This window comes from Ascaphus truei, chromosome 4 (genome assembly GCF_040206685.1).
Source record: "Ascaphus truei isolate aAscTru1 chromosome 4, aAscTru1.hap1, whole genome shotgun sequence".
Classification (NCBI taxonomy): Eukaryota; Metazoa; Chordata; class Amphibia; order Anura; family Ascaphidae; genus Ascaphus; species Ascaphus truei.
In genome coordinates this window covers 334,784,756-334,798,527 of record NC_134486.1, presented here as the reverse complement: position 1 = coordinate 334,798,527, position 13,772 = coordinate 334,784,756, and the positions used below count along the sequence as shown (strand labels likewise).

The following is a 13,772-nucleotide window of genomic DNA, read 5'->3' as shown; positions in this document are numbered from 1 at the left end:
GGGAAAACCTCCATGATTACTGCTGGCATGCCCACACTTACCAGGCCTTACTGCCAGCAGGAGAGATGACTGTAGGCATTTTACATGACCGCTACATTCTCCCCCTGGTGAATCCCATCGTCCTCGCTGGGACCTAAATTTAGATACCTCTTGCCGGGAAGCACTGCAACAGAAACATAATTAGGTTAACATCCATACAAATTTTCAGCATATTGTAAACATGACTTCAGTACATTCCGCCAAGCCCGCCCCGACCAGCAGCCACGAACCCGCGTAATGTCTCAGTACCCCCTAAAAATAGTGATCTGGGTCGGGTTTCCTCACCTCCCTGTTACCCATATCCAGGACCGTGACATAGTAATGCCTAGGCGATCCTCTCTCTGGCATATAGGTCACCCTATGTTTGTGAACATTTCTCCCTATGCTCCACACTCGCATCAGGGTGTCTATCCTTTCTTCCGCCTTCTTACCTACAATGGCGCTCCCCCTATTGACTAAATACAGCTCTATAGTCTCTTGGAGCCACTTTTCCCTATTGTCCTCAATTTCATCCATCAGGGGCTCCGGAACATAGGGATACTCCAACCCATGGGATTTTTTATATTTGACTATTATAGCCCTCTCCGCCCTACTGACCCTGGTCAGATCAGCATTACCTGCCCTCCCAGGTAACACCCATGATAGGGGCTCATCAGGATCGACTGGATCTGACAGTGTGTTAGGACCCATGGGCGCTATGTCTCTACGCTCCAGCTGGAACCTCTTCTGTAATTCCCTGTCCCTCTGCTCGGGTGTAAACTCTCCCTCTTTCCACCAGAAATCTACCACGTCCTCCCTCCGGATGAGGAACCGAGTACGGTCCATCCACGCGGAGTACCCTTCAAATAACGGGGCCCACCACCGGGTCTCCTTAAATGGGTTAGGTCCTAGTTCCCTGTCGTCGTCAAATGAAAATACCCCTGACGACCTTGTGGATCGCGAGTTGAACCACCTCGAGGACCCCGGAGCCTTTACTACCGGTTGGGGTGCTGTATCTGCTACCCTCAATTCTCCCCCTCCCCGTGAATCGCCCTCCGTAGCGCCACTGCGCTGCCTTTCCCCAGTCCGTCTTCCCTCTCTCCCTTGTGAATTGTCCACGTACTCCAGGCTAGGTGGTGAACCCGGTGACCGTGTGATGGGGGTAGGGGTATTAACTATGGCGGGGGTTTGGGCATAGGGGCACGGAACGGGACCCCACGGGGTTACGACCCGCTCCTGGCTGTCCGTAGACTTGTCCAAGGATGATGTCTCACCCTCCTCAGTCCTGAGATCGTCTCTCCAATTTCTGGGCCTTGTAAGTGATCGGGGACCTTCCCCCGATCGCCGAAGCGTCGCTGCTTTCTCTTCCTGGGTTCCGCCGTCGCCACCGGAAGTGACGTCCTCCCCGGAACCGGAAGCGTCGCCATCTCGCGTGGGACCCCCATGCGGGATCTCTTCCTCTATGACGACATCCGGTTGCTCCGCCGTCGCCACCGGAAGTGATGCCGTCTCCCCACGTGCGCGTTGGGCCTGGCGCGGCCCTTCCAACGCTTCGCCGTCGGCTGCAACCAAGTAAGTAATAGGGCTGCTTGGCTTACCCGTCCGCAGGGGTGTACGCGTCTCTCTCCCGTCTCCGCCGGGTCCTGGGATGGCGGGACTCCGTCGGTCGGATCGCCGATCTGCGGGGGACGTCCTGCCACTCACCCCACGGGGTGTCATTCTCCAGGTATGCCTTTTCAGCTCCGTTTTTACTACCGCCAGCTCACGGAGGTCCTCATCTGAGTAATCCCCTCGCCCGGACTTAGGGGTCTCCGGGCGGGGTGACAGTCTCTTTTCTCCGAACGCGGGGGTTGATTCAGCCGTCTCAATCGCCAGTGACCCAGCCGACTTGACCGGCTCCAGTCCCTTGTTTCCGGGACTCGCGCGGTTGATCCATAGCGCGCCCGGGGACTCGGCGGAGCGCCTTGTCACGTCCACCGGGGGGTCAGCAGGCTGTATAGGAATGAATGTGGGCATAGGCCACAGGTACAAAGTCCCGCAATGAGGGCAACGTGCCGCTGTATTGACCGTGCCTCCGGGCAGCCCGCATTGTAGGCAGAGCCCGACCACCGTCTCGGTGCCAGCCACCCGTACCACCAGTAGCCCGCCGGGTACTGAGTAGGGCTGGGTGGAGACCATCGTGCCCACAGTGGAGGAGCAGGCCATTCTTTGTACAGGAGCCACTTCCTGTACAGGTCTCTCCTTCTCAGTGGTTCCTCGCAACTGACTGATGGAAGTTGCTGGATCCGCCAGTCCCTGCTTCGGCTCCTCCCTTCTCTGACAGAGCTGGAACCCGCCCCCAGGGGTTGCAATAATGGGCGGGTCCCACAGGGGAATATCATGCCCCTTAATTAAGGCCGCGCCTTTCTCAGTCCTGGTGAGCGCGGTCTGCGTTTTCGCGCCAGTTTCCTCCTCAGAGCTGGAGTCTTTTCCCGCGGCTAGTTCCCGCCTTCTCCTTGCAGCAGCTTTTTGCGCAAGGTACCCTTCTTTCTTGCAAATCACCTCCACGGCCGGAACTACTTTTTGTAGTGGCGCCGTCTGTATGTCAGTCCCTGGGCCCAGTGGGTGCATCCCCACAGGCCATAATTGAAAGTCACTCCCCCTGGTAGAAATCAGGGGAGGGTCCCATAAACTCAGCGGTTGACTCAGCACAGGGGCTGAATTAGTCACTGTCCATCCCGGCGCAGCCATAGCTTTCGCGCCATGCCCCCCTTCAGGGCGGGGCTCTGCTGTTCGCACCATTCCCGGCCAGCTTTTTGCAAGTCCTGCACCAGCCACATTTTCTGTAACTGTCCCATGCGGTTTCCCTAGCAAGCGGGAACCGCCATTTTGGTTGATTTTTGCGCCCAAAAAGTCCATGTGTTTGCTCTCCTCACGGGGTTCTCCCCCAATTATAACAATTTCTTCACACTCTTCAAAGGTGGCCCCTCGCTGTCCCATACAGGATAAAAACGGGGCAGCCATAGCCTTCGCTCCGCTCCAGAGCAGCCTGGTCAATGACAACTCGGCGACAGTCTGCTCTTCAGTGGGTTGCACGCCACGGGTGCCCTCCCCATCAGCCTCTGTCCGCCATTTTACGTTCTCCGCGCCACGCAGATCCTCCACTCTCTCATAACAGTTGTCGTACATGAGGCTCCACTCTGCGGGGCAGCCACCACACCAGTACAATAAAGATTAGCTCATATGCACCACCACATGTGTACCTTATCTAGGTGTGACCCAGTGTTGCACTACCTCAGGCTAGGCTCACTCTCTCAGTGTCTGCTGTGACTCCTTCCTCCCAGTCTGTGCTCCCTACGGCGAGTGTCTGGAATGGGCTAGGTACTCTGGCTGGCTCTGCCATGCAGTACTTGGGGCGTCTACCTGTCTTGGTCAGCCTAGCGCAGACCCTCTCCAGGACTCCTGACCATGTTAACAGGCTATCCCTTCAGGCATCCTACCAACTAGCGCTGCCTCAAGGTGACTCGGTCAGCTATAACCCGGCTCCAGACCCCTCACTCCCTTCAGGCCCCTAGGTTGTCCCTGCGAACTGACAATATCCCGTCAGCCCCCTGACCACCCCTAGGTCCGTCCCTACGCAGCACAAAGTGGCAGCAGACACTCTCCCTGTTTCCCAGTGTGCCTAGCTAGAGCCTGTCCTGATGACAGATCTGATCTCAGCAGCTCGCCTCCAAATGTAACGGTATTTCTGGCCCGGCCTGACCCACCCAATCTCACATTGGCCCCTGTGGTCTAACCGGACCCCATTACAGTGTAGATATGCCTGATGGTGCACCTGTTGGCTACAGGACTCCTGAGTCTCCCGCATGATGGTGTGTGGGGAGGACCCGTCCAGACAGGCAGCTGAGGTAGTGTGCTGAGTCTCACCTAGTTCCAGTGCAGCGCCTCCACCTCACCAGGGTCCCTGCGTCCGCAAGGGGATGATCCTGGCGAGGAACTCCTCCGTGGTGCTCCTCTCTGTACACTCATTCCAGATAGATACACGAGAGGGTTTCTGGCTGAACTCATCTTTATTGACACGGCAGGGCAGCTGCCCTCCACAAGGAGTATCTTCAGCCGCTCATCTCGCCAGTGCTCCCTTTTGATAGGTATATCACCTAGATCAGGGATTCACTATTCCCGCAGGAATCACTGTCCTGTGCCAGGTCCCTGGACACAGCCTCCCATGGAGCTACTATATCATAACTGACAGAACTCTTCCTCAACTGGACTTGAACTAGACAGCAACTCAGGTAGAACTTCCCAGCAACTGCCTTTAGAACACAGTGCTGTGCCTTATGTAAGCTTCTGAGGCTGACACACCTCTGACATCACTAACCATGGAGTCAGAGCATGTGACCAGTCCCAGCCATACACAGAGCACCCCACCAGGGTGTGAGGGAAAACCTCCATGATTACTGCTGGCATGCCCACACTTACCAGGCCTTACTGCCAGCAGGAGAGATGACTGTAGGCATTTTACATGACCGCTACATATATATATATATATACAGTGTTCGACAAACCTATACATTTGCTCGCCCCGGGCGAGTGGATTTAACCCCCGGGCGAGAAAATATTGGCCCAAGCAGCACACGTTTGGTACTAGGTGGCGAGTACATTTTTTGGTGATTTGTCAACCACTGTATATATATATAACCATAATACTGAGTTAAGTTATGGTGAGTAAAAAAAGTGACAAAACCCTCCACAGGAAAGCAAATATGCAAATATAGCTGTATGCTCATCTGCATGTCTTAGGCAGGTCTGCAACCCCGCCTTTCCCCATCATCACCCAGCATACAGCACTTCCACTGCAGCAAGGGATTCTGGGAAATGACATGCAAATGAGCACACAGTGTCACTTTTTGCCTCAATAACCATTTTTAACATGGTTCCCTATAGGCTTAAGCTTGCTGCATGGTCACAGCTTTGAACACAGCCAGGGTTAAGGTGCATACCCAGAAAACCACCCACAGACAGCTGTTTCGACCTTAATGGGTTTCATCAGTGTGGGGTTGATTTTACAGGGAATGCAAGAGAGGCTTATGGGATAGGCTAAACCATAATACTGAGTTAAGTTATGGTGAGTAAAAAAAGTGACAAAAACCCTCCACAGGAAAGCAAATATGCAAATATAGCTATGTGCTCATCTGCATGTCTTAGGCAGGTCTGCAAACCCGCCTTTCCCCATCATCACCCAGCATACAGCACTTCCACTGCAGCAAGGGATTCTGGGAAATGACATGCAAATGAGCACACAGTGTCACTTTTTGCCTCAATAACCATTTTGTTATTGAGGCAAAAAGTGACACTGTGTGCTCATTTGCATGTCATTTCCCAGAATGCCTTGCTGCAGTGGAAGTTCTGTATGCTGGGTGATGATGGGGAAAGGCGGGGTTGCAGACCTGCCTAAGACATGCAGATGAGCACACAGCTATATTTGCATATTTGCTTTCCTGTGGAGGGTTTTTGTCACTTTTTTACTCACCATAACTTAACTCAGTATTATGGTTTAGCCTATCCCATAAGCCTCTTTTGCATTCCCAGTAAAATCAACCCCACACTGATGAGACCCATTAAGGTCGAAACAGCTGTCTGTGGGTGGGTTTTTGGCTAAGATCAAGAGGATGGAGGTCGCCATGGAGCCCGCCGGGACCACCCTGCACAAGGAGAAGAAGACGAAGATGACAAAGAAGGAGAAGCACACGGCACCCCCAGAGATGGTCCCCAGCAGCCAGGAGACGGACGGAGGAGGCCCAGCGGCAACCAGCTCCAGCGGCTCAGGCGACGTTGCCACCCCCAGCGGCCTCACCCCCACTGCCAGCACCAGCAGCGGCGGCCCCAGCTCCAACCCTGGAGCTGGGAGCAGCAGCAACAGGAGGATCCCCCGCCTGGAACCCTGGATGAGGCAGACAGTGGTGATGCAGCTGAGGGAGGTCGACGGACAGCGCCCTCTATTGGACGCTGAGACCTTTGCCAAGGAGCTGGTGAGCAAAGCAGGCTTTACTCCGGATGAGATCCTGAGCATCCAGGACCTCAGGGGTGGCCTGTTTTTCATCACATTCGCCACGGCGGGAGCCTGCAGGAGGTACTGGGAGGCTTTCCAGACCCTGAAACAGGAGGTCCCCTTCTCAGAGTTCGACGTGAACTGCCCTATCCAGAGGGACGAGAAGAGGATCACTGTGACGGTGAGGAACCCCCATATCCCTGGAAAGGATATTGCTACCTTTCTGCGGCGCTCTTGCACCGTGGTGAAGGAGCCGAGCAGGATCAAGGACAAGTTGGGGTACTGGGTGGGAAAGTGGAGCATGGTAGTTCGCTTGTGGCCAAATCCAGAAGCGGCAGATCGGCTGCACCACCTCCCTCCCAGTTTTTCACTTGCGGGCAGCTCAGGGAGGATCTTTTACCCTGACCAGCCCCAGACCTGCGGTAATTGCGGGAACCTGGGGCATCAGTGGAAACAGTGCACCCTGAAAGCCTGCAGAAACTGCAAGAACACCGGACACGAAACTAAGGATTGTCCCCGCCAGAAAACCTGTGACCTGTGCGGAGAGACAACCCACATGTTCCGGGACTGCCAGCTGAGGGTCAGGAGCTACGCAGAGGCTGCGGCGAAAGGCGCAACACCGGGCGCGCCCCTGACAGCAACCCAGAAGGCAGCCAAGAAGCCCCCTGCAAACCAACCCGTAAAGGCACAAGGGGGTAAGTATCAGAAGGAGCAAAGGGAAAAGGAGGCCACCCAAGCAGCGCCCGCTGCGGCTCCTGAGCCCGCTGCCCCTTCAGTAGCAGCCCCCACCCCACCCCTTCCCACCCTCACCCCTGCAGCAACACTCCCTCCCACACCCACTGCTGCTGCAACCCCCACCCTCCCCCCTACCCCAACCCTCCCCGCCCACCCACCACCCCTTGCCCCCTCCTCCCAACCCTCCACTGCAGCCCCCCCCACGCTCCATGAGGCTGCAGCCCCTCCCTCTGTAACACCTCTCCCCAGCCCCGAGGCTGTTGCACCTCCTCCCTCTTCCTCCCTTGCTACAGATACCGCCCCCATAGCCCAGACCGGAACGGAGAAGCAGGGAATAAAGAGGAGAGCCCCTGAGACGGATAGCCCGCACCAGGGGCTGGAGCAGAAGAGAGCCCAAATGCAAATCGGCGACTCACCCACTTCCAGCGACGCTGACAGTGACCTTGAAAGCGACCTGGAGGAGGAGGAAATCAGAGATGCAGGAGGCAGCCATTGCAGAGGAGCAGGCGGCCATTTTAGAACAGCCACCTAGCGAGACACAAGTGACCGTGGAAGAGCTCATAAGAGAGGGGCGAGAGGCAGCAGAGACCCTCCTCCTCGATGACAACCTTGGGCAAACCATGGATCTGCTAGACCAGCTGTGCGAGGAGATCAACAAGACCACCCACGCCAGTGAGGATGGTAACTAGTATCACTGCAAGTCTGTCCAACCCTTTATCCCCAAACTAATGGCGTCTTTTAACATTTTCTCCATTAACGTAAGGAGCATAGGAGAGCGGATGAGACGTGCCAGAGTACTAACATTCCTTTCTTTACAGAAATGTGATGTGTATATGCTACAGGAATGTGCCTTACCTTTTTCTCGATCCTACAGGCACCTGAGCGGGCAGTGGTCTCACGGCCCCTCCTACTGGTCTGGGGGGAACGGGTGCAGGAACGCGGGTGTAGCCATTTTGATCCGGGGGGGATGTTTCACTGTTGATTCTGTCAATGAACTCGTCTGCGGCAGACTACTGGTCGTAGACGGTTCGTGGGCAGGGGAGCCGATTAGGCTCATCAATGTGTACGCCGCCCCCCGGAGAAATGAGCGCTTGGAACTTTTCCAGCACCTTCGTCCTTGGCTCGCAACCTCCAGGGCAGTGGTGATGGGTGGGGATTTCAACTGCACGATTGAGGTGGGGGGGCGCGTGCCCCCCAGCAAATCATCAAAGATAGATGTGACGTCCAGGCTACTCATGGCGATGATTGGGGAGGCATCCCTGAAGGACGTGGTAGGATCTATGGGAGCAGGCGCCGCAAACTACTCTTGGTGCCACCCAAATGGTTCCGTGCGTTCTCGGATTGACTTCCTGTTGACCACCAAGCAGGTACAGCACAGACAGCACTCCATGGTCGCAGTACATTTCTCTGACCACAGAGCCATTCATCTCCAGGGGCGCCTGGGAGGAGGTTTCCCCCCAGGGCCAGGATCCTGGAAGCTGAACTGCGCACTGCTGGAAAGGGAGGAGATCATGGAGGAGCTGAGAACAGCATACACAGCATGGAAAGAAGAAAAGGCCTGTTTCCCCAGCACTGCAGAGTGGTGGGAATTCACGAAGATAAGGATCCGTTGCTTCCTGCAGGCAAAGGGCAGACGCCTGGCGTGTGAGAGGAAGGGGGAGTTCGAGGGCCTGCAGCGCAAGCTGCAGTCCCTGCATGACCTCAAACGCTGTGGATGGAACGTGGATGACGACCTGGAGGAAACCAAGGAGAGCCTGCAAAAGCACTTTGAGGAGGAATCCAGACGAATCATCTTCCGTTCCAAGGTGGAGAACCTTGAGAGGGGGGAGAAATGCAATGCCTTCTTCTTCAAGAAACTCCACTCTGCCCACATGCCCCTGAGGGAGCTGCGAGACAAAGATGGCAACGTGCAGCAGGGGAAGGAGGAAGTCATGGGAGTCGTGAAAGATTTCTATGAAGACCTCTACTCCCCAAAAGCATCAGACCGAGACCAGGCTGACAAATTCCTGTCAGGGATTACAAACACCATCGACCCGGCAGGAAAAGCAGCCATGAACGCCCCCCTGACGCTGGAGGAGCTCCACGCTGCAACCAAATCCTTTAAGAAGGGTAGGACGCCGGGCGGAGATGGTATCCCAGCTGAGTTATACACGAAGCTGTGGGACCTGATCGGCCCGGACCTGCTCGAGCTTTACAGGGAAATGGAAGCAGAAGGTAGGATGCCCCCAACGCTGAGGGAAGGAATGCTGACGCTCTTGTACAAACGGAAGGGGGAGAGGTGCGACCTCAAGAACTGGCGTCCCATCTCCCTCCTGAATGCGGACTACAAGATCCTAGCAAAAGTCCTAGCGAACAGACTGAAGAAGGTCATCAGCCAGATCATCCACCCAGACCAGACGTGCGGCATCCCCGGACGCAGGATCGCAGACAGCCTCGCCCTAATCAGAGACACAGTCCACTACATCAAAGACCGCCGTGTACACGCGGCCCTGGTCACCCTTGATCAGGAGAAGGCCTTTGACCGTGTCTCCCATGATTTCATGGGCAGGGTGCTGCGTGAGTATGGGATGGGGGAGATGTTCTGTTCTTATGTTAACCTGATGTACCTTGACATTTGCAGTGTGGCGATCGTGAACGGATGGAAGACTAACCCCTTCCCTGTCCTCTCAGGGGTTAGGCAGGGCTGCCCTCTTTCACCTCTCCTTTTTGTCTGTTGTATAGAGCTCTTCGCCCAGTGCATCAGACGAGACGCAGAGATCAGAGGGATCGTCGTGCCAGGACCCCAGAGACGCGAAGTGAAGTGCTCGCTCTACATGGATGACGTCACCATCTTCTGCGCAGATAGCCGGTCGGTGAAGACGCTGGTCCAGACGTGCGAGGATTTCGGGAAAGCTTCAGGAGCAAAAGTCAACTGCGGGAAGTCAGAGACCAAGCTATTTGGGCTTTGGAACCTGACTGCCGACCCCCTCCCCTTCCCCATCAGAGCAGGCCTCATTCAAATCCTTGGAGTCTGGTTTGGTGTGGGGAGCGAGGCCGCTGCCCTGAAGAGCTGGAACGAGAGGCTGAACAAGGTGAAGCAGAGGATCGGATTGTGGCGCCTCAGACCCCTCACCATTGAGGGGAAAAAGCTGGTACTGCTGAACGAGACCCTCCCTGTCCTGCAGTACGTGGCCCAGGCATACCCGCCTTCGACCAGAACCTGCCAGGAGATCTCCATGGCAGTGTTCCGCTTTGTCTGGGGGGCCAAGTTTGAGAGGGGAAAGCGCGAGGTGATGTACAAAGAGCCGCACAAGGGGGGTAGAGGAATCCCTGACATCCCCACTATGCTGCGCGCCTTCTTTGTAAGCAACTGCGTGCGGATCACCCTGAGAGACTGCGACAAAGACTCCTCTGGCTACTCCATGTCCCGCCTCCTACTCCTGCCGCTCTGGAGGGCACTGGGGTGGGACAAGTGGGGCAGCTCCATCCCTTACAGCTGGCGCACGCCCTGGTTCTACAAGGACGTGAAGAAGTTTGTGAGGCAGAACAATCTGGAGGGAGTAAAACCAGACCTGTGGAAGCCCAAGGTCATCTACAAAATGATCAGGGCTAAAGACATCATGGAATCGGTCCCAGGTCTCCACCCCAACACCTTTGGAACGGTGTGGAGGAATGTGGCATCGAAAAGACTAATGAACAAACACAAAGACATTGCTTGGCAGGCCATACACGGGGGACTCCCTGTGAATGCGGACAAGTACCAGAGTAAACTCAGCCTCGTGAGGCACTGCCCCAGGTGCAACCCAGTGGAGGAAAGCATCATACACCTCTTCTGGAACTGCCCCTTTGCGCAGGCCTTGCTGCGCGCGCTGGACACTGACTTAAAGGATTATATACCGAGGAAGTGCGTCACGTACTACTCGGTGTTCCACGGACCTTTCACAGGAACACACACAGAGGACGCAATCGAAGCCGGTTGGCGTCTGATGTGCTGTTTCAAGGACGTTTTACTATTCGCCAGGGAACGTTTGATCAAGGGGAGGAAGAGGATGTCGGTACAGGACTGTCGCAGGCTGCTCCACAGCCTGCTCAAGGACTATTCCATCTTTGACGGCCCTGAGGAGGAGGACTAAACACCCCCCTCCCCACCCCCCCCTTACTCCCCCGCCCCAAAAGTTTTTCTGTGCAATAAAGTTAGAGATAATGTGTGTATGATATGTCATGTCTGTGGTGCGGTGCATACGTATAAATGCACTGCACCGCCGTGTTTGTCACAGTTTTTTTACTTTTGGGGAAACCATTAATAAAAATGTATGTGAGTTGTGTGGGATATGCACTGCGCCGTTGTTAACGTCGCGGTTTTTTTTTTTCGTTTGGAAAATGATTTATGTACTAAAAAAAAAAAAAAAAAAGCTGTCTGTGGGTGGTTTTCTGGGTATGCACCTTAACCCTGGCTGTGCTCAAAGCTGTGACCATGCAGCAAGCTTAAGCCTATAGGGAACCATGTTAAAAATGGTTATTGAGGCAAAAAGTGACACTGTGTGCTCATTTGCATGTCATTTCCCAGAATCCCTTGCTGCAGTGGAAGTGCTGTATGCTGGGTGATGATGGGGAAAGGTGGGGTTGCAGACCTGCCTAAGACATGCAGATGAGCACACAGCTATATTTGCGCATATATATATATGTGTGTGTGTGTGTGTGTATATATATAGATGTATGTATGGATATATAGCGGTCAGCAGCCAGCGGCGGAGGGAGAGAAGGACGGCATCCTGCAGCGAAGCTCGGCAGCGACAGAGGACAGCAGCCGGCGGCGGAAGGAGAGAAGGACGGCATCCTGCAGTGAAGCGCGGCAGAGGACAGCAGTTGGTGATGGAGGGAGAAGAGGACCATGTGAATGGGAAAGGAGGGCGGTAGGGAGGAGTTACGCTGTGGCAGCAGCAGACACCAGAAGTCAGAGAATACTTCTGTCAGACCGCTGGGGTGCGCACATACGTGTGTGTGTATACACACACACACACACACACGTGTGTATAGATAGATATATAGATAGATATATATGTATACCAACTGGAGCCAATGGGAGCCACCTCCTGGCTGTATTCACAGATCATCTTCTGAATAACGTTGGTCAGGTCATCGTTCTCCGTCTCTTTGACTATGTGAAGCAGTTCTTGCATAACATGCCTGATGTATGGTCTCATATGCTCTTTAGCTAGGGGACACAAAGATGCAGTCAGAAGATGATCTGGGAATACAGCCAGGAGGTGGCTCCCATTGCAGTAGACATGACAAGGCATCTGAACCAACTTTGCTGATGATCACGGATCGTTCACTATCCAGAGACTGACATCAGAGACAAGCAAAGACAAGTAAAGATACCGGATGGTGGTGATTTATTCACGACATGCTTTTAACTTCCTTACTCTTGTGAGTGTGATTCTTTCCCCCCCCCCTTCTCCTCCTTTATTAAATATACAGTTATACACTATGGGGCGTGTGCTCTCTTCTCTTTCTCCTCTACAGATTCCATAGGATGTGGTTCATCCTCTCGAGAGCAGCCGGAGACCCCCTGCACCTAAGTCTATAATACCATTGACAAACTAAATCATAAAGGACTGTTTTTTCACTTCTTTATTCATTATTTATTATTTTTATTTTTGCACATATATGTACTGCGTTTATTTTAAGTTATTTTATTGATTATATGTTATTGTTTATTGTTTAATTTTTACGCAGGCACTGATAGAAATCACATTGTTATTTGTATTAACACTATATATCACTCATTTACCACCTATATACCCATTGAGGCGCTGCTTTTTCTTCTGTTTGTTAGTTCATATATATATATATATATATATATATATATAGAGAGAGAGAGAGAGAGAGAGAGAGAGAGAGAGAGAGAGAGATATCTACACACACACACACACACAATCTCTATCTAGACAAATCACCCAAAAATCTACTCGCCCCAGTCCCGCCTTTTAAAAAAAGAAATGGAATAAATTCCTAGTAAGAACTAATAACATTTGTTTTTGACATAACCGTTTATTTATTATATTACATTTATACTTTACTACAAATAATCCTTGTTACTGTACATAGTTCCTTACGTGCGTGTGTGTAAGGGAAAATACTGGATGACCTCACTAATCTAGTAAAAAAAGCCAGATATAAATGAGTGAGGCAGAGGGTGGGTGATGGAGAAGGTTGGGTGATGGTGAGGGTTGGTGGTTGACGGTGAGGGTGGGTGACTGTGAGGGAGAGGGTGGGTGGGTGAGGGAGAGGGTGGGTGACGGTGGATGTGTGACTGTGTCCTTGTGGTGACACACACACACACACAAATATATATATATAGAGATATATATAGATATATATAGATATAGATATACACATACAAAAAATTTATATATATATATATACAGTGTTCGACAATTGTATACATTTACTCGCCCGGGGCGGGTGGATTTAACCCCCGGGCGAGTAACTATTGGCCCAAGCAGCACACGTGTTTTTTTTTTAAATTCCCCCGTTCGCGCTGAAATTTCCCTGCTCGCGCTGAAAAAAAAAAAAAAAAAAAAACTCCCCTACCTGACTCCTGATTGGCGCGCGCTCTAGGCTTTGTGGGCGCGCAGCCAGGCTCTATATGAGCCCGCCCCCAACGAGCGGCCATTCTGCCTGGAGCTCTGTTGGAGGGTAAGTATTCTCCATGCTGCGGCCCCTCTGCTCCTTCCCTGCGATCCCCCTGGTCCCCACATGGCTCCCTACTCCCCACCGCGGAAGCTCTCCTGTCCCCTGCTCCTGTCCCATTCCCCTGCTCCTGTCCCCTGCTCCTGTCCCCTCCTCCTGTCTCCTGCTCCTGTCCCCTGTCCCCTCCTCCTGCTCCCTTCCCCTCTTCCTGCTCCTGTCCCCTTCCCCTCCTCCTGTCCCCTTCCCCTCGATCCACCGATGTCAGGGGCGGGAGGTCCCCGCTGCTGCAGCCCGGTTGGCTTGCGGGGGAAAGGCT

General features: G+C 53.6%; 1 protein-coding gene across 1 annotated transcript; it reads left to right on the top strand.

Annotated features, from left to right (window-relative positions):
* The first annotated feature begins 5,671 nt into the window (after positions 1–5,671).
* Positions 5,672–7,313, top strand: LOC142492403 (uncharacterized). Its single transcript, XM_075595047.1, has one exon. The coding sequence runs from the start codon at positions 5,679–5,681 to the stop codon at positions 7,311–7,313; it is 1,635 nt and encodes a 544-aa protein (XP_075451162.1). The 5' UTR covers positions 5,672–5,678.
* Positions 7,314–13,772: the final 6,459 nt, after the last annotated feature.

What these genes read in the sequence shown, in the direction of transcription:
- LOC142492403 (XM_075595047.1), top strand. Translation starts at nt 5,679, where the DNA reads ATGGAGCCCGCCGGGACCACCCTGCACAAGGAGAAGAAGACGAAGATG.